Source organism: Dendrobates tinctorius, unplaced genomic scaffold (assembly GCF_039654945.1).
Source record: "Dendrobates tinctorius isolate UK_male_01 unplaced genomic scaffold, ASM3965494v1 ptg000130l, whole genome shotgun sequence".
Taxonomy (NCBI): domain Eukaryota; kingdom Metazoa; phylum Chordata; class Amphibia; order Anura; family Dendrobatidae; genus Dendrobates; species Dendrobates tinctorius.
The window spans coordinates 1029442-1051610 of NW_027361798.1; the positions used below are offsets into that span (position 1 = coordinate 1029442).

The 22169-nt window shown below is 44.5% G+C and overlaps 1 protein-coding gene across 1 annotated transcript in view; it reads right to left on the minus strand.

The window, feature by feature from the left end:
• LOC141047910 (NXPE family member 3-like) overlaps positions 1–22169 on the minus strand; it is a 61382-nt gene extending 39213 nt beyond the window's left edge. Inside the window, exon 1 of the mRNA XM_073543230.1 lies at positions 22031–22169. Within this exon, the coding sequence (XP_073399331.1) occupies positions 22031–22093 (63 nt within the window). The 5' untranslated portion in view covers positions 22094–22169. The remainder of the gene's footprint in view (positions 1–22030) is intronic.

The window sequence follows — 22169 nt, forward strand, 5'->3', positions numbered from 1 at the left end:
ACCCTGTAGACTGTGAGCCCTCGCGGGCAGGGTCCCCTCTCCTTATGTACTTGTGTGTCCCTTGTCTTACACGTGTTTATTGTCTATATTTCCCCTTTTCACATGTAAAGCGCCATGGAATAAATGGCGCTATATAAATGTATAATAATAATAACAATAATCTCTAACTTTTCTTTTTCTCCACTAACTTGTTTTTTTGTGTGACTATCTGACTGCTTCAGTGGCATCATTCTAGGGTAACCACAGCAAGCAAAATTGTCAATTCAAAGGTTATTTTCTTATGGCATATAATGCATGGGTTGCATCATTTTATATTTGCATAATGCGGACTTTTACAGATGAAGATGGATCAAATTTTTTTTTTTTTTAGTTTTCTTCATTTTTAAATTTGGGAAAATGGTGATGCAATTAGTAATATTTTTTATTTATTTAATATTATTAAAAAGTGTAAGGAAATCATTTTTTCCTTTGCCACTGGGGAGTTGAACCTTTGATCACTTGTTTGCTATATTGCAGTACTTCTGTATTGCAGCTTATAGTGAAAAACATAGGTCTCCTATGAAACTCAAGAGTACAAAGAGCCCAGCCATGCAGGCGTTCATGATCAGTCATTTAGGCTATGTGCACACGTAATCCCAACACAAATCATCACGTAAGGTACCGTGAGGATCAAAGAAGTGAAAAACAATGAGATTAATAAAATTATAAATGTTTATTAATTGCAAGTTAAAAATGACATAAATTGTATTAAAAAGACAGGACTGAGGTCTCCAACATGGGGGGTAGGAAAAAACCAGCAAAAGATATATAGTCTCTCCAGAGGGTGCCAATTAGCTATTTAGTGTATATTCGAATTTCAAAATGAATCGGAAATAATCCCACCAAAATGTTAAAGGCCTGTGTTCCAACAGCAATTACAAAGAACTTGCAACAGTGGGTACTATGAGTACTACAAAAGGAAAAAATGGCCTAGTATGCCAATTGGCTGGGGAGGGAAATAATATACAGAGGTTATATCTAGAATAAGAAGGCACAGCAAAAAAATAACAAAAATACGGTTAGTGCAATGTAAGGGGTAAGATGTTACCTGTCACTGACCGATGTGAAATGAGGCCAATGGAAAGGCTGTATGCTGGTGAACCTAGTTCCCCCACCGCCGCCCGACAGCACTGTTTCGCATAAGTTGCTTCTTCCCGGGGCGTTCTGACAGGTAAGGGTGTTCCTGCAATTTTTTTAGCTACCGTGGATCCGTGTAACCGGTCACGTGACCGGAGTTGTGTGCACAGGACCTGCCATTAGATATTTTGATTCCGGTAAGATACCGGAAATGGAATAGGACCTGTGGATAGCGCGCGCGACCAGTTCCGCCCTCTTAAGCAAAAGGGACTTTCCAGGACCGCGCTCTGTGCTCCACAGTGGAATACACTGCGGTCACGTGTATGAGCGCTCCCGGAAGTCGGGGAAGGCCGTCAAACCGGGCGCGTGCGCATAGGTCACCAAGGAATACATGAGGGGCCAGTGTGGCAGTATTTACGTGTATAAAGATCATGACATGGAAAAGGAAAGGGGGCAGAAAAGGAAGAGGAAGAGGAACCAGGAAAAAAAGGAAAGAGTGAAAACAGTGTCTCAGTGAAATGATGTATGAAAATAGGAGGATCGTGTAGTCAATAAAACATTATCCAGTTTAAGCAATATGCAGAAAAAACCTAATGGCTAAATTAAATGAAAATGAGGTTAACATTAAATTAACATACCAATTTGGAAGAGAATTGGAATTCTTAGATCTTAAAATTTCAGCATCCATAGAGGGAATTATCAGCACCAATTTATACAGAAAATCTACGGCAACGAATTCTTTATTACATGCCACATCATCCCACCCTTCTGCAACCATCAAGGGGATACCTACCGGTCAATTTCTGAGGGCGAGACGCATTTGCTCTAATGATGCTGACTTTGAGTGGCAAGCGGCGGATTTGACTAAAAGGTTTTTAAATCGAGGTTACAGTAAACGGAGCATAAAAAATGGTTATAGGAGGGCTAAAAACACATCCAGAGAAAAATTATTGTACTCGGCTCATAAAAAACGGCATGAAATGCCTGATCAAATCAGATTTATTTCAACATTTAATAACCAATGGGAAGATCTGAAATTTCTTTTTAACAAACATTGGCATATCTTAAAAACAGATCCCATTTTACAAAAAATTCTTCCCTCTACTCCATCCTTAGTGGCTAGGAGGAGTCGTAATCTGAAGGATCTATTGGTCCATAGCCACTATGATTCTACTACTAAACCTGGATGCAATCCTTTAAAATCTGGCTTTTTCCCCTGTGGCCTTTGCAAAGCATGCATCAATACAAAAAAAGCACATCTATTTACTAACCATGATGGATCTCGGACCTTTGAAATTCGCAAACATTTAACCTGTTCCTCTCAGGGCATCATATATCATGCAACTTGTCCCTGCAACCTTGTCTATATAGGACTAACAACCCGGGAATTTAAAATCCGTATACGGGAACATATCCGGGACATTCAAAAAGCCCAAACCATTGAGGATATTTCCCTTTTAAAAACGCTTCCACGCCATTTTAAATTTCATCACAATTGTAATTCCAAGGGTCTCCTATTCAAAGCCATCGATCAAATTGAATTAGGCATACGTGGAGGAGATTTGAGTAAAATCCTAGCACAACTCGAAAGTAAATGGATTTAGGGACCATTACCCCTTACGGTCTCAATGAAAATTTTGGTTTCAACTCCTTCCTTTAACTGCATATCCTGAGTCAGGTTGTTTTAGGTGTTCGTTGTATTATAATTGTCTTTTTTAATGTCTTTTATTCTTAGTTTTTTATATTAAGGCTCCAAATTTCCCTTTTCTTAAATCAATATTCTTATTTTTAGATAAATTCAACGCTACCTGATGTTATCCGTGGTTCACAAGCAGTACATGGAAAATTCGTATTATTTGATCACATGACGGCCTGATTATTTCCCTCGGTCTGACAGAATATGTGGCGAGGATGAAGAGGATCAGGAATTTTCTCCATTCACCTGGCTGGGACTTTTTGAATATTTATATTCACATTAATATTCCTTTATTATATGACCCTTGTTCCTTGGGTCCCCTTTGGTTAATATTCCATTTCACTTAAGTTATCCTCCACTCCTCCCCCCCCCTTCTCCCCCCTTCCCTCCCCCCCCCCTTCTTCCCTTCCAGGATCAATTATGTTTACTTTTAGGCCCGTCATCCTCCCTCATCCTCACACATTTTCTTGCTTGGTTTGACTGAGACTTTGTCTACCATCACCACAATTACCTTTCCGCCCCCCTTCACATATCATCAGACTCCCTTTTTTTTTTTTTTTTTTTTTTTTTTCCCCCCTCCCCACATTTCCTTCACATACACAATTCACAATTTTTCACACATTCACTTTATTATCATTCATTTTTTCTGCATATTGCTTAAACTGGATAATGTTTTATTGACTACACGATCCTCCTATTTTCATACATCATTTCACTGAGACACTGTTTTCACTCTTTCCTTTTTTTCCTGGTTCCTCTTCCTCTTCCTTTTCTGCCCCCTTTCCTTTTCCATGTCATGATCTTTATACACGTAAATACTGCCACACTGGCCCCTCATGTATTCCTTGGTGACCTATGCGCACGCGCCCGGTTTGACGGCCTTCCCCGACTTCCGGGAGCGCTCATACACGTGACCGCAGTGTATTCCACTGTGGAGCACAGAGCGCGGTCCTGGAAAGTCCCTTTTGCTTAAGAGGGCGGAACTGGTCGCGCGCGCTATCCACAGGTCCTATCCATTTCCGGTATCTTACCGGAATCAAAATATCTAATGGCAGGTCCTGTGCACACAACTCCGGTCACGTGACCGGTTATACGGATCCACGGTAGCTAAAAAAATTGCAGGAACACCCTTACCTGTCAGAACGCCCCGGGAAGAAGCAACTTATCCGAAACAGTGCTGTCGGGCGGCGGTGGGGGAACTAGGTTCACCAGCATACAGCCTTTCCATTGGCCTCATTTCACATCGGTCAGTGACAGGTAACATCTTACCCCTTACATTGCACTAACCGTATTTTTGTTATTTTTTTGCTGTGCCTTCTTATTCTAGATATAACCTCTGTATATTATTTCCCTCCCCAGCCAATTGGCATACTAGGCCATTTTTTCCTTTTGTAGTACTCATAGTACCCACTGTTGCAAGTTCTTTGTAATTGCTGTTGGAACACAGGCCTTTAACATTTTGGTGGGATTATTTCCGATTCATTTTGAAATTCGAATATACTCTAAATAGCTAATTGGCACCCTCTGGAGAGACTATATATCTTTTGCTGGTTTTTTCCTACCCCCCATGTTGGAGACCTCAGTCCTGTCTTTTTAATACAATTTATGTCATTTTTAACTTGCAATTAATAAACATTTATAATTTTATTAATCTCATTGTTTTTCACTTCTTTGATCCTCGCGGTACCTTACGTGATGATTTTTGTTGGGAATATATTTATTGAAGTGATTATTGCCTTTTTGATTTAGGATCATGGGTATATGTGCACACGTAAGCAGATTTTTCCTGAGCAAAACCTGACTACTTCCCAGGAAATCCACATTTTTATTTTTCGCGTTTTTGTTGAGTTTTTGTTGCGCGTTTTTTGCACGTTTTTTTCCGGAGCATCAACCTTCTCATTGAAATATGTATTTTTCTGCAAAATTAATGAACATGCTGAGTTTTTTTTCCGCGATGCGTTTTTTTGCGGAAAAAAATGCATCATGTGCACAAAAATTACGGAATACATTCTAAGAATGGGATGCTTACTGTATGCAATTTATAAGCGTTTTTGCAGGGAAACCCCCCCCAAAAAAAAAAACACGAAAAAAAGCTAACGTGTGAACACAGCCTTACACTCACTGATTGGGACAATCTGCATCTGAAGGGTCACCTCACCAACCTCGCCATACTACCAGTCAAAGATCAGTAGCTCATCACCTGCAGCTCATCAATATTCCATCAGAGCAGATGTTTGGTCTAATGCAATCATAAAGGCTGCGGCTGACGACAAACTGATCATAGACTGCAGCCGGCACATGACCCGACAATGTCTCGTCATCGCTAGCACGACACCGCTGCAGGAGAGGAGTACACACTGCCATTATTTTAATTGCAGTCCTGCAACAGGACATTGGTGCCAAGCACACCCGCAAAATCCACATCAGAATGGTTGAGAAAGAAATGACTCGCGGTGTAGCAATGACCCAGGCACAATGCAAACCTCAAACCAACTGAACATCTGTGATGGGACCTCCAGCAACGTTGTAAAGATCAGTGGTCCTGAATTCCTCCAGAGAGAAGTGAGAGACACATAATTGTATATAGAAAGATATTAAAGTTTGCGAGTCCTCAGTGGTTGATGCATTTTGACCACTTCACCCCAGGCGATTTTCTGTTTTTCAGTTTTTGCTCCCCTCCTTCCCAGAGCCATATTTTTTTTTATTTTTCCATCAATATGCCATGTGAGGGCTTGTTTCTTGCAGGACGAGTTGTACTTTTGAACCACACCATTGATTTTGCCATCTAGCATAGTGAAAAACGGGAAAAAAATTCGAAGTGTGGCAAGAATGCAAAACAATTCCAAAACAGTCTTTTTTTCATTTACCATGTTCACTAAATGCTAAAACCGAGCTGCCATTATGATTCTCCAGGTCATTATGAGTTCATAGACACCAAACGTGTCCGGGGTCCTTTTAATTTAAGTGGTGAAAAAAAATTCCAAAGTTTGTAAAAAATAAGAAAAGTCTCCATTTCCTGTGAACCGTAGTGTCTCCATAATTTTTTGTGTTCTGAGCTGATGCTTTCATTGATATCATTTTGGGGCAGATTCGATGTTCTGATCGCCTGTTATTGCATTTTGTTGTAATGTTGCCACAGCAAAAAAATGCAATTCTCATTACGCCATTTACGAATATGATTTACAATTGTGAACGCGAAGATACCAAATATGTGTATTTTTTTTTCATAGTTTAAATAGTTTTATTTTGAATAGGGAAAAAGGGGCTGATTTGAAGCTTTAGATATTTTTAATTTTATTAATGTTTTTAAAAAATTTTTTTTTTTACTTTTTGCTTACTCCAATAGTATCTTTAGAAGGCTAGAAGCTGTGATCATTCGATTTATTGTGCTACACATAGGGCTCCTGACTGCTATGTGTCTCATAAATCATGATGTGCTATGAACGCCAGTCATGTGCTGGCATTCATAGGAGATTCCCTTGGAAGTGCATTGAGCTGTAAGTTGGGTTGCTGCTAAAGGGAAAAAAAATCTCTTTAAATCTTCTTCCTTAGCGAGTGTGAACGAGCTGAGTGTGACCGGAGTGTAAGTGCGAACGGTGGTAAGTGTGTGACTTGTGATTCTGTGACTTTGGATTCAGGGAGTTTCCAAGGGAGGTATTACTGAATTACTGTTATATTTTATTAATACTTTTAATTTATTTTTGCTTATCATTTTGTCTAGTGCAATCCCCATTAGGATGTGCTCCACTATTGCCAATGCCATCCAGTGCACGTCTTGCCACGTGTATGCAATCCTTGAACAGCCAGTTGAGGGTGCATACTGCTGTGCGAGACGTGAGCACATTGTGCATTTGGAAGCCCAGATACTGGATCTAAATGTGCAGCTGGCAACACTGAGATCCATAGACAATATGGAAAGGAGTCTGCTGCTCACTGAGCAGATGCTCAATGGGATAGCTGAGGGGGGAATGGTAGTAACAAAATGCAAGGCAGTGAAGCAGCTAGCTGGATGACAGTTAGAAGGCAGGGTAGAGGGAAGAGCGCCAGGGAGGCTAGTCCTGATCTGGCACACCCCAATATGTTTCGCAAGTTGGCGGATGAGGGGAGTGTCAGTGCAGGGGTGGCACTGCTGCAACAAGGCATGTCCTCTGAAAGCCGGAGGAGTGTGTGGCGCCCCTGAGGGTTCAGTTGCCACAGAGGTACTGCACCTCCTCCTGAGGTGTAGTACCCCACCATCCAGGTGAGTTGGAGGCTCCTAACCACGCTCCAACACTCGCATCCCACACAACACGGTAGATCAGCAAAGCCACATTGTGGCTCCCTGCTTGGAGTGTAGCAGAGCACCTTTGGTGGCTCCCTACTTGGAACACGAAATGTGCTGGGAGGCAGGTGGAGTTGAGAATACATAAAAGAGCGGGAAGGTGTGGGATTTCAGGTCAGTCAGTCGGAGAGTCACTCAGAGAGGAGTGAGGGAAGAAGATCCCTGAGAGAGGGATGGAGGAAGGAGTGCTGCATCTGCCTCAGTGATCTGAACCAGCTGGCACAGGAAAGGAAAGAAGGAGAAAGACGTTGAGCAGAAACCTGATCTTCCATAAGAAGGAAAGACTAGTACGGAACGTAGGAGTAAAAGGGAACAGGGGACGTGGGTTAGAGGAAGAACCCTGCCTAGAAGTTCTGAGCGCAAGGCCGGGGCCCGGTCCCCGAGGTTGTATGGACAATAATGGTTCTGCAGCAGACGCCAGTGGAGTAGTGGGCTGTAAATGCACTAATCCCATCTAAGACTTGGGGGCAAAACAGCAACATTGATAGTGAACCGGGATTCAGGAGTAAGGAGTCCCCAAAGCAGGCTACAGCTATCTGCCGTACAAGTAGAGTTCTTGGGAACATCTGTCAGGAGGAACTCCAGTGTAACTCAGTACTAGGAGATCTTCACACTTAAAGGCGCTATAAGAGGAGGCGTTCAGAAAGGTACATGTTGCCGGAGCGTTGGAAGGGAGCATTCCATCTGGCCTGGAGGTTGATTGAGCCTCTGACCCAGAGGACACGGCACGGAGGCAGGCACCGGTGTGTACAACAGACTATGAGTAAAGCTTTGGAACTACAAGCCCCGGTGTCCTCCATTCCTGCGCCAACACACCTGGTACCGCTACATCTGGGTACCAGCTTCTACACTGCCGGCGCCTCTCAGCTACCCCTACATCCACGCTGCCCTCAGACTACAGCTTCACCATCTTGGCTGCAGCACACCACCAGTCCCAGAGGATCTGAATGCAGTGTCGGCTTAACATCTCCCTTGCCGAGCACCACAGGTGGCGTCACAAACTATTCATCAATTCTACTTCATTGTTCTTGTACACCCTTTTTCCATGGAGCCCAAGAGCCACGGACCAGGTCACAGCTTCCGTGACAACTCCTATTGAGATCAACGGGCCCGGTGCCGAGTACCCCGATAGCCCTGGCCGGGGCGCTCCATTCTGGTGTCACGAACAGGATGACGAGACCTGATGCCATCGGATTCTGTGTGCCTAAGATTTGTTGGACTTAAAACTTTTGAGAATGTGCAGAAGACCCAATTTGATAGACTGTGAAATGAATACTAAAAATGGCCGACAGCCTGGAGAAGAAGGGCGTGATCATAAGGGTGGTCCTAAGAAAAGACCGCGAACTGTCCTGGGCCTCCCTTGCCTGAATTACTATGCCATAGCGACATGGCCCACCCCCCAAGGGGTTCGTATACTGGCTTGGTATGGAGGAGCTGGAAGAAGACACCACCCCAAGAAGGAGGAGCGGAAGCCAGTGGCGGGAAAAGAGTCGAGACAGGAAGAACACCAGAACGCCATGATGGAAGAAGAGGGAAGGAGGCCTGCGCAGCACGGGGAGGTTGAGCTGGATCTCCCCGACGCCATGGCTGAAGACTCTGACCCTGCATCTAGGCTGGATCAACGGCAACTGGAGGAGGAGATTGCCCGGCTGACCCAATGTTTGCGGCTGAGGCAGGAGGCCTTGTGGAGGCTGAACTGGCAGCGTGCCCGGGAGGGGCCTACACCTGTGGTACCTGCCGCTGCTGCACCGGAGCTTCCCCAGGCAGACTCCATGGAGCCTGCAGCCGCCATCACATCACCGGCAGCATCCGGAGCCCCTTCGCTGCCACCACAGGAGGAATTGTATGAGGCCCCGGGAGCCGAAGCGGAGGAAGAGGAGCTCCCGCCCGGACCTGACGCGGCTGCGCCGGTCACACCAGAGGCCGCCATGGGCCCGAAGCCACCATCCGCTCCACTGCGGCCTGCTGCCACCGGCCAGCTCCCACCGGCACCGGAGTAGAACCCACTCCGCCAGGAGGCTCCCGGTATGTTTGATGTCCCTGCACCTGGGAAGGCCTTGGGGTGTACCGCGGTCGCAGCGGCTGGCCAGGTCGTGTTAGATATGGTCTGGGACCGGGATACCAGCCCCCGAGGGGGAACACCAGAACCCCTGACAGTGGCGCCGCGGTACAAAACTAGTTTGGATCGGTCTCGGGAGGAATGGGAGGACGAGGAGAACTGGGCTAGCTGCCAAGCGACTATCCGGCAACTGGCTACCGAACACCGAGACAGAGAGCAGCGGAGGTTAGCTGTACTGGGCCCTGATTTGTACCGGAAGAAGCAGGTTCGTGCCGGTCACTACGGTCCCAGGGACGCGGCAGGTTGGGGCCGCGTCCTGAATGTAAATCCTGAGAGGGGGTTTGGCTTCATCCATGACCCTAGCCGAACCTCCGATCTGTTTTTCAACCGGAGAGATGTAGAACCTCGCTTGAGAAAAGGGCACCCTGCCAGAAACCTAGCCCGGGAGATTATGTGACCTTCACTAGACACGAAGGACTGAGGGGATGGTATGCAATGAACGTTAGACGGATCCTGGAGGATCTCATAAAGACCTACAGGCAGCAGCCACCTGCTACCTCTGCAGCAACAGTTATTGAGAAGACTGTGTTTGTACTTACCCCCAGGCCCGGATTGGCCACTTACCCAACCGGGCATTTTCCCGCTGGGCCGCCATTTTCAAGAGGTGATGGGCCGCTGGTGGCGGCGACTCGGCCTCTTCTTTCCTGCGGCCGGCCCTTTAAATTTTCTGGCAAGGCGGCAGGCAGCGGGAGTTAAAAACGTGACATGACGTGGTGATGCTGCACAAGGCCCCGCCCCCGGACCGCAGCAGGAGCAGGCAGAAACCTGGCGGCCGCGGCCATTTGTGATTTGAGCGCATGGCGTGGGTGAGCGAGTCGGACTCGGCGAGTGGCGGGCCTGGGGCCTGGGCTGGCGCTGGGCCATGATATGAGTGAGTGACTCTGACTCATAAAAAATACTGCTACAAAAAGGCTGCATTACTCTGCTCTACCAGGACTGAGTCCTGGTAGAGCAGAGTAATGCAGCCTTTTTGTAGCAGTATTTTTTATGAGTCACTCACATCAGGGTCTCTTCTCTGTGACGTGTTCCTCCACAGCAGCACCATCATTAGGGTCTCTGTTCACCATGGTGAGTATATGGCTTCACAGCGGGGGAAATGTTTTAGGAAGTTTCACACATCCTGTCAGGGATATGGGGGTAACCTTTTCCTGGGTAGTCCTTGTGGCTGGTTTTGTGTTGTATAGCTGCATCTTTAATACTCTGCAGCAAACTTTGAGTATTTGGGCAGGCAAATGGGATCTCTGCGAAATTACGGCGTTGTTCTGTGGTCTACAACCTGCTCTTTTGCAAAACTACAACTCCCAGCATGTTCCAGCAGCCTCACAATATCATCTTTTATTTTTAATCATCTCAATATGATGTACATGGATTATGTGCACTGTTACGTCATCATATCGTGTCTGATGTCATATGATTCATGTGATGTCATTAGTCAGCTCCGTGATGTAATCACACAGCCTCATTCAGGGGTCCTTCCGTCTCCTCTGATCTCAGCTGCTGTTATCGGTCATGGCTTCCACTGTTATCTGTCTTTGTGTACAATGGCGGGGAGGGGTGTGACTTCTAACGGTCACTATGGAATAATAATGCTAGTAGCGCTGTGCGGTGGGGCCGTTGATAACCTCTGGGTCATGTCTTTGTTACTGGAGATAATATTTATTAGGGTCAAGTTATAAACAGTTTACTTAAATTATGTACTTTTGCTTGTGATCGTACAAGGGAATGAAGTCTATTGTCCCCTGTTATCAGCTATGCTAGATGACGTAGTGCCCACTATGCAGAAGAATCCATGTGTTGCAATATTGTAATCTTTGGGTTACTGGCCCTGTAATGCCCGGTTGTGCAGTATCTCAGAGGAACGGCCTAAAAATATCTCCTTTTTTTGATTTTCAAAGGAATATTTACTGGTTGTCATAGCGACACTTCCTGTGACTAATCCTTAGTAATCGCTCAAAACCGACAGTGATCAAGTAATTTCTGCATCACCATAAAGTTACTGATGGATCTGTAATTGTCCCAACACTGGGCCAAGTGCCGTAATAATAATTGTGGTTGTTCTTTTCTGGGGTTAATCGACGGAGATGATCCTAAGCTGAGACCATCTCAATAATCATATGGGACTCTTCTTGAGATCAAGTAAGGGTTTGGTCATCAGGTTCATCACCTGGGTAGGGCACAATACTCTTATAGGACTATTCTTGTGAACTTGTGGTCATCATTTTCATCACTGCAATCCTTATCAGCCACTGTGAGCCCAAGACTATTCTATCGGTAGTTATCTTGGTCGAAGCCTCAATGGAAATTTCACTGGTCTCCGGGAGTGAGATATTGGTCATTGGCCTGTGGACGAGTCTCTTAGTTGAAGGATGAGGAACTTCTGGGGCCATATCTCCAGGCCTCTGTAAGCTGTAGTGAGCTTTTTCCAGTACATGGGGGCCTTCTACGTCAAATCCGGGCAGGGGACGGAGCACTCTGTTTTTTAGACGGAGACTTCGCCCCTCCATGAATCTACTCTCTTCACTGGATGAAAGCCTGAGGTACAGAAGAGCCCCTGTTGAGTACAATACTTTTATGGGACTCTTAAGAGCTAGTGAGGTTATGGTCATCAGGGTTATCACTGTAACCCTATCACACCAAGACTTCAGAGTTAACTGAGCTGAGAGCTCTGAAGAGATCTTAGGGGGCCTACTAGAGTGAAATTTTGGTCACTGGCCTCGGCAGGACCTTCTAGGTTGAAAGATTAGGGAAAGTCTAGGACCACATTTTCAGGGTGCTTTAGCGCTGTAGTGACTAGTGAAAATTGTCCAGTTTGTTCAGGCCTGATATGGTGAGCCAGGCAGAGGGTCAGAACACACTGGTATTTAAAAAAAAAAAAAAAAAAGACTTTGCTCCTTCATGTCTGTCAAGTATGAGGCTGGGCGTGTGTCTGCATGTCCCCGGTAGTCCTGACATTCCTGTGATTCACAGATCGTCAGTATGGAAGAAAATGGGATGTAGCCACCACCCCATGGAACATGTACAAGATCAGACGGAAACAGCTAGTTGTCTCTATAGACTGACACCACCTAAAACTGAAATTTCCAGTTTCAGAAGGTCGAGCAGCAAAATGACCGCTGCCGCCTCTTAACGTGCAAACCTTCACACTAAGGGCAGAGACATAGATCTAGTAGTGGGTGTGCAGTTGTCAAACGTTAGTCCTGGGTAGATATGTCCAGGAGCTTGGGCTATTCATCTTTCTTTCTCTCCCCTCTTTCTTTCTTTCTCTCCCTCAGTACCAGTCAGTGTGCCCACAGTACCAGTAGAATAAGAGCGGTAGGAAACTAGGTGGCACTGGTCACTTTGAGCCTCTCATACTTTTTACTGGTGTATAATCATATGCCCTGAGCACCCCCATAAAGTGGGCCAGCGCCAGACAACAGGGTACAAACAAATCGCTATTACTATCAGTCCAAGTGGACAATTATATACATAAAGTTAATGATCTCCCTGTGCCAAGCAGTTCGGAGGATCAGAATACACTGAGGAGACCAGAGCAGCGGGGTAGGGGGAGAAGAATTATATGGGGCCCATTATGCTATATGAAGTAATATATGGGGCCTATAATGCTGTATGAAGTAATATATGGTTCCCATTATGCTGTATGCAGTAATATATGGGGCCCATTATGCTGTATGCAGTAATATAAGTAATATATGTGGCCCATTATACTGTATGAAGTAATATATGGGGCCCATTATACTGTATGAAGTCATATATGGGGCCCATTATACTGTATGAAGTCATATATGGGGCCCATTATACTGTATGCAGTAATATATGGGGCCCATTATACTGTATGAAGTAATATATGGGGCCTATAATGCTTTATGAAGTAATATATGGTGCCCATTATGCTGTATGAAGTAATATATGGTGCCCATTATACTGTATGCAGTAATATATGGGGCCCATAATACTGTATGAAGTAATATATGGGGCCCATTATACTGCATGAAGTCATATATGGGGCCTATTATACTGTATGCAGTAATATATGGGGCCCATAATACTGTATGAAGTAATATATGGGGCCTATAATGCTGTATGAAGTAATATATGGTGCCCATTATACTGTATGAAGTAATATATGGTGCCCATTATACTGTATGAAGTAATATATGGTGCCCATTATACTGTATGAAGTAATATATGGGGCCCATTATACTGTATGAAGTCATATATGGGGCCCATTATACTGTATGCAGTAATATATGGGGCCCATAATACTGTATGAAGTAATATATGGGGCCTATAATGCTGTATGAAGTAATATATGGTGCCCATTATACTGTATGAAGTAATATATGGGGCCCATTATACTGTATGAAGTCATATATGGGGCCCATAATACTGTATGAAGTAATATATGGGGCCCATAATACTGTATGAAGTAATATATGGGGCCTATAATGCTGTATGAAGTAATATATGGTGCCCATTATACTGTATGAAGTAATATATGGTGCCCATTATACTGTATGAAGTAATATATGGGGCCCATTATACTGTATGAAGTAATATATGGGGCCCATTATACTGTATGCAGTAATATATGGGGCCCATAATACTGTATGAAGTAATATATGGGGCCCATTATACTGTATGCAGTAATATATGTGGCCCATAATACTGTATGCAGTAATATATGGGGCCCATAATACTGTATGGCGCATTATGTGGGGATAGGGGATGACTTTCTGTTTGTTGTGGATCTGACCGCTGGCACCCCCATGATCCTGGGAAACGTAGCTTTGAAGAGCACCATGTAAATGGAGCTGTGGTCAGTCATACGCACTGTGGTGCCCTTCACATGTGGCTCTTCAAATAACTCCTTAAAGAGAGTGATGAGGGGACGACAAAGTATAGCAAAAATTCACTGATCGGGGTGAGGAGTGTTATAGTTTGTGGGATGTGTGTGGCAGGGCTGCTTTTTTGTCCCAGTCCGGCCCTGCCTACCCCTATGTGCAACGTAACTTCAGTACCAGTCCCACAGCAAAAAGTACGGAAAGCTGCAAGTTTCACCCCAATGGAGGAAGAATACCTTAGGACTGCCAATGCGTTTCTCACATCCGGTAGTAGTTCTAGTCCAGAAACCCCAGGAGGGGACAATCACTAGTTAAAACACTCTTCACTTTAACTCTCGTTACCCATGAGGGTATTTGCACAGTTGTGCTTTGTTTCCTATTTTTGTACCAGTTTCTATTTTTTGGCTATCATGCTTTAGTTCTGTTTTTTCCAGTGTTGCTCAGTTGTATTAGCAGCCTTCACATTTGAACTGTGGAGATCATGAACGTTGAATGGTCCAGAACTGTCATTGTACATAGTTTGCACCTCTTTAGGTGCTCTCTCTTGGTTTTACATACTGTAGGACTCTTCGTAAAAGAAGACCTACCTCGTTATAGGGACATTTCCAGACACGATGGCCGGACCAGTGTTTACTTTTGCACTTAATGATAATGCTTAATGTTATTTCCTGAATAGAAACTAGAAAGTATTAGTATATGATGAAAACCCTGATGACAGATTTTATGGAAGTATCTTGAGAAAAAAGACATAGTGAATGTTTACAGAACTTTGAATAAAGATGTTGAGGATGTGAATATAGAAATGAAAAGTACAGGTGACACCAGGTATCCACGGTTGTCATCCTACGTCTAGAAGAGACAGTGGAAAGAGGAAAATTTGAAAGATAGTGGAAAAGAGATGTGTTGCTAGCAGATGTGAATTGGTATTGAGTTTGCTTTTATAGTACTTTAAATTAGGTAGCATAATTTAAAATTTAGACAGATAATTTGTTTGTAATGTTCAAGAAACATTGAACAGTGATCTGAGCCAGCTGGCACAGGAAAGGAAAGAAGGAGAAAGACGTTGAGCAGAAACCTGATCTTCCATAAGAAGGAAAGTCTAGTACGGAACATAGGAGTAAAAGGGAAAAGAGGACGTGGGTTAGAGGAAGAACCCTGCCTAGAAGTTCTAAGCGCAAGGCCGGGGCCCGGTCCCCGAGGTTGTATGGACACTAATGGTTCTGCAGCAGACACCGGTGGAGTAGTGGGCTGTAAATGCACTACTCCCATCTAAGAATTGGGGGCACAACAGCAACATTGATAGTGAGCAGCGATTCAGGAGTAAGGAGTCCCCGAAGCAGGCTACAGCTGTCTGCCGTACAAGTAGAGTTCTTGGGAACATCTGTCAGGAGGAACTCCAGTGTAACTCAGTACTATGAGGTCTTCACACTTAAAAGCGCTATAGAGGAGACGATCAGAAAGGCACATGTTGGCGGAGCGTTGGAAGGGAGCATTCCATCTGGCCTGGAGGTAGATTGAGCCTCTGACCAGGAGGAAACGGCACGGAGGCAGGCACCGGTGTGTACAACAGACTGTGAGTAAAGCTTTGGAACTACCAGCCCCGGTGTCCTCCATTCATTCCTGCGCCAACACACCTGGTACCGCTACATCTGGATACCAGTTTCTACACTGCCCATGCCTCTCAGCTACCCCTACATCCACACTACCCTGGGACTACAGCTCCACCTGTGGGGAGCTTCACCATCTTGGCTGCAGCACACCACCAGTCCCAGAGGATCTGAATGCAGCGTCGGCTTAACATCTCCCTTGCCGAGCACCACAGGTGGCATCACGAACTATTCATCAATTCTACTTCATTGTTCTTGCACCCCCTTTTGCCATGGAGCCCCACGGCAACGGACCGGGTCACAGCTTCCGTGACAATTCCCATTGAGATCAACGGGTCCGGTGCCGAGTACCCCAATAGCCCTGGCCGGGGCGCTCCAAGTGTCTGCTCCAGTAAGGGGGGAAATAGAGCAGGGCAGGCCAGACATGTGCTGGTAGTGGGGGACTCAATTATTAGGGGAACAGATAGAGAAATCTGTCACAAAGTCAGGGATCGTCGAACGGTGTGCTGCCTACCTGGCGCTCAAGTCCGACACATCGCTGATCGGGCTGACAGATAACTGGGAGGGGCTGGTGAGGACCCAGCGGTCATGGTACACATTGGCACAAATGACAAAGTTAGAGGTAGGTGAAAGGTCCTTAAAGATGATTTCAGGGAATTAGGCTGCAAGCTTAAAGCGAGGACCTCCATGGTGGTATTCTCTGAAATACTTCCTGTACCACGTGCCACGCCAGAGAGGCAACGGAAGATTAGGGAGGCTAATAATTGGCTCAGGAATTGGTGTAGGAAGGAGGGTTTGGGTTCCTGCAGAACTGGGCCGACTTCTCAGCTGGCTACAGGTTCTACGCTAGGGACGGGCTGCACCTCAATGGGGAGGGTGCAGCTGTGCTGGGGGAGAAAATGGCTAGAAGGTTGGAGGAGTGTTTAAACTAGGGACTGGGGGGGGGAGGGTATTCCTTTTATAGGAGGGGAAGACAGTGCAGATAGAGACCGGGGCACAAATAATGACATTGGGGGTGGGGTTAGAACAGTTAATAATTTAAGAAAGAATAGAGGTACAGAGAGATACATAAAGTGCATGTATACTAATGCCAGAAGCCTCGCCAACAACATGGAGGAATTAGAATTAATTTTGTTGGAGCATAATTCTGACATGGTGGGGATATCTGAGACATGGCCGGACGAGGGCCGTGACTGGGCTATGGTCTGTTTACAAATGACCGAGGGGGTGTGTGTGTCTATATGCAGGGGCAGGCTGGGCCGGGTGGCAGGGATTCAAATGCCCCCCGTGCCACTCAGAGCAGCTCTACAGGGCCAGCCGCCTGATGGCCGCTCACAGCAAACTATGTGCGGCCGTGTCTGCTGTGCTGCACAGTACTGTGATGATGCAACTGGCAGCAGGGTTCATGTCTAGATTGGAGTTGATTTCTTGAGGTAATGATGTCACCGGAAGGGGCAGGGCCTCCTTCAGTCCAGTGAAGAACCAATAGCAGGAAGCTGTGTTTTGCCAAGGCTGCTGGAGAAGGAAGCTGAGGGGCTGCACCAGGGAGCCCTGTGAGGAGAGGACTGAGGGGCTGCAAATGGGAGTGAGGATGCAGTACTCGGTGGAAGGACTCTGGGGATGTACTTTGGACAGGGGTTGATGCTACTTGTGTGAGCCTGCAAAGGGAAGATTATGATGAGGTGCTGTGTGGGGAATGGGGAGATGATGAGGGGCTTTGTGGGGAGAAAGGGGGGTGATGAGGGGCTGTGTGGGGAATGGTGTGGGGAATATTACATTTTCCCCTGTGTATATGTAAAATCATCCTTACAACCCATCCTTCGTGATAATATATATGAATCTAATGAAAATGTAGAGTCCCTGTGGGTAGAGATAAGGGGAGGGGGGAAAACTAATAAATTACTGATGGGGTGTGTTATAAGTCTCCAAAAATAATGGAAGCAACAGGGAATATCCTCATCAAGCAAATAGATGAAGCTGCGACTCAAGGAGAAGTCATTATTATGGGGGACTTCAACTACCCTGAAATACATTGGGGAACCGAAACCTGCAGCTCCAGCAAAGGTGATAGGTGTCTGACAACTATGAGAGACAATTACCTTTCACCACTGGTTCAGGACCCAACAAGAGGGGGGACACTGCTAGACCTAATATTTCATAAACCAAAGGAGGCAGATTTCAACTGACACCGAATGAAGAGAACCATAAATGATAGCAAAAATTGTATTTATTCAACTATTAAAAATCCATTAAAATGCTACTTTTATTCAATTCAAACAACATACCCCAAAGGGACAGCGTCAGCTATGGCTCAAAAAACCTCATAACATATCTTAATAAAAAAGTCTTATTATTAAGCCCAATGGCATCAATTATACAAAGACACAAAATTCCTGTAAGCATACCCTATATTATATAAATACAAAGGGAAATATATATATATATATATATATCATCTAAGAGTGACACCAAGGAATCCTATTATACTATGCCAAAAAAGCATTTTTCTTAAATTACCATGGTGTCCATAAAATCTCCGGTTATATTGTCCCCTTATAGTATATATTGTCCACATAATACATTAAGTGCAAATCGCATAGGCACCAGTTATCCAAAAGGGTGTACTTACTAAAAAGAGAGGTAATTGCAGCCTGTGATGCTATCCCCACACCCCGACGCGCGTTTCACCCTTTGTATTTATATAATATAGGGTATGCTTACAGGAATTTTGTGTCTTTGTATAATTGATGCCATTGGGCTTAATAATAAGACTTTTTTATTAAGATATGTTATGAGGTTTTTTGAGCCATAGCTGACGCTATCCCTTTGGGGTATGTTGTTTGTACTGAATAAAAGTAGCATTTTAATGGATTTTTAATAGTTGAATAAATACAATTTTTGCTATCATTTATGGTTCTCTTCATTCGGTGTCAGTTGAAATACTGCCTCCTTTGGTTTATGTACATTGTTAGGGAAGTGCCATTTGCAGTATTAGTGGACTTAAGTGGATTAGACCTAATATTACCCAACAGGCCAGACCGCAGATCAGATATAAGGGTTTGGGGTCACTGGGGGAATAGTGATCACAAAATAATAAGTTTTCAGTTGTCCTGTAATAAGATGTGTAGCAGAGGGGTTACAAGGACACTAAACTTTAGGAAGATAAATTTCCAACGGATGAAAGATGATCTTGGTACAATTAACTGGGACGATATCTTGATACATAAAAATACACAAAGAAAATGGGAGACATTTATTATCCTCCTGAATAGGAGCTGTGCACAATATATACCGCATGGGAATAAACCTGCAAGAAATAGGAGGAGACCACTATGGCTAAATAGAGCTGTAAGGGGTGCAATAAGGGACAAAAATAAAGCATGTAGAGAATTACAGCAAGTAGGTAGTGAGGAGGCATTAAATACAGAAGATTACATCAATTCTGTAAAAAGCAAATCAAGGCAGCAAAGACTGAGACAGAGAGACTCATTGCCAGAGAGAGTAAAAATAATCCCAAAATATTCTATAACTACATAAATAGTAAGAAGCTAAAAATGATAGTGTTGGCCCCCTTATAAATAGTCTGGGTGAAATGGTGGAGGAGGATGAGGAAAAAGCCAATATGCTAAATGACTTTATCAATAATAAATAATAATAATAATAATCTTTATTTTTATATAGCGCTAACATATTCCGCAGCGCTTTACAGTTTGCACACATTTTTTCATCACTGTCCTCGATGGGGGCTCACAATCTAAATTCCCTATCAGTATGTCTTTGGAAGTGTGGGAGGAAACCGGAGTACCCGGAGGAAACCCACGCAAACACGGGGAGAACATACAAACTCCTTGCAGATGTTGTCCTTGGTGGGATTCGAACCCAGGACCCCAGCGCTGCAAGGCTGCAGCGCTAACCACTGAGCCACCATGCTGCCCGGTTATTAATAGTATTTACACAGGAAAATCCCATGACGGATAACATGATCAGGGATTAAAAATTCTCCATTAAATGTCACCTGCTTAACCCAGCAGGAAGTACGGCGGCGTCTAAAAATCACTAAAGTGGACAACTCCCCGGGCCCGGATGGGATATACCCCCGAGGACTGCAGGAATTAAGTACAGTCATAGATAGACCATTATTCTTAATCTTTAAAGATTCCATAATAACAGGGTCTGTACCACAGGACTGGTGTATGGTAAATGTAGGGCCAATATTCAAAAAGGGGACAAAAACTGAACCAGGAAATGATAGGCCAGTAAGGTTAACCTCAACTGTGGGTAAAATCCTGGAGGGTTTTCTAATAGATGCTATAATGGAGTATCTGAAGAAGAAGAACCTCATGACCTAATATGAACATGGGTTTACGAGGGACCGTTGCTGTCAGACTTATCTGATAAACTTTTATGAAGAGGTAAGTTCAGGACTGGACCAAGGGAATGCAGTAGATGTGGTGTACATGGACTTTTCAAAAGCTTTTGATACGATGCCACACAAAAGGTTGATACATAAAATGAGAACAATGGGGATAGGGGAAAATATGTGTAGGTGGGTTAAGAGCTGGCTCAGGGATAGGAAACAAAGGGTGGTTATTAATGGAGCACACTCGGACTGGGTCATGGTTAGCAGTGGGAAACCACAGGTGTCAGTATTGGGCCCGCTTCTTTTTAACATATTTATTAATGACCTTGTAGGGGGCATAGAGAGTAGAATTTCAATAATTGCAGATGACACTAAACTCTGCAGGGTAATCAATACAGAGGAGGACAATTTTATATTACAGGAGGATTTATGTAAACTAGAAGCTTGGGCTGATAAATGGCAAATGAGCTTTAATGGGGATAAATGTAAGGTCATGCACTTGGTTAGAGCAAACAAGATGTATAATTATGTGCTTAATTGTAAAACACTGGGCAAAACTGTCACTGAAAGCGACCTGGGTGTATGGGTGGACGACAAACTCACATTTAGTGGCCAGTGTCAGGCAGCTGCTGCAAAGGCCAATAAAATAATGGGATGCATTAAAAGAGGCATAGATGCTCATGAGGAATTTTACCTCTATATAAGTCACTAGTGCGACCACACTTAGAATACTGTGTACAGTTCTGGTCTCCGGTGTATAAGAAAGACATAGCTGAACTGGAGCGGGTGCAGAGAAGAGCGACCAAGGTTATTAGGGAACTGGGGGGGTCTGCAATACCAAGACAGGTTATTACACCTGCGGTTATTTAGTTTGGAGAATCGAAGGCTTAGGGGTGATCTTATTACAATGTATAAATATATGCGGGGACAATACAAAGACCTTTCTAATGATCTTTTTACTTTTAGACCTGTGACGGAGACAAGGGGGCATCCTCTACGTCTGGAGGAAAGAAGGCTTAAGCATACTCACAGACGCGGATTCTTTACTGTAAGAGCAGTGAGACTATGGAACTCTCTGCCATATGATGTTGTAATGAGTGATTCCCTAATAAAATGTAAGAAGGGACTGGATGCCTTTCTTGGAAAGTATAATATTACGGGGTATATACACTAGTTTCCTTAATATTGCGTTGATCCAGGGAGCTAGTCTGATTGCCGTATGTGGAGTCGGGAAGGAATTTTTTTCCCCAATGTGAAGTTTACTGTTTGCTACATGGGTTTTTTTGCCTTCCTCTGGATCAACATGTTAGGGCAAGTTAGGATAGGATATGGGGTGAACTAGATGGACTTAAAGTCTCCCTTCAACCTTAATAACTATGTAACTATCTTACTATGTCACAATGACAGGCACGAGGGTCTTCACCAGACCCCTGACTGTCATGACAACCCATCAGCGCCCTGCAGTCACGTGACACGGGCGCGGATGGTCATGTCTTGTGACGCGCTTCTGTCTGATGTGATTTAAATGCCGCTGTCCAAGATTGACTTCGCCATTTAACTTGTTAACAGCCGTGAATCCACCGGTGGTTGTTAATGCACCTGACAGCTGATCAGATCTTACAATTACTAATATATTTCTTTACTTTGCTCTTACCAGTGTGTTTCCTCTATAATACATACAAACGCCCGATCTATAGATCTGTGTCCACACACGGCACCAAGCACAATGCAGACTCGGCAGGATCACAAACACTTCAATTCATGGTTTGAATGATGGAAATTTAATCAAATATTTTATTTAAAACCTAAAAATGTTTCTTTCATTCATTAGAGTGTATGTTCATTGTTATAAATGGCGACCCTTGGGCCACAACTATAGCCGTGTCGTTACCATCGTAGGGTCGGCTGCAGGATTGTGGGCTCTTCAGCGATATTAGGGGCACTACATAGCAATCAATGCTTCTTACCACAATGATGATGGATGTGAAGAGGACGCACAGGGCGCGGTGGAGCCTCCGGCTCATGGTCATATCCTCAGCTCTTAAGTTTTGGTGAGAACCAAGAGAATCCCAAGCGGATCAGTGCATTATTCCTTCTGCTGCTGCG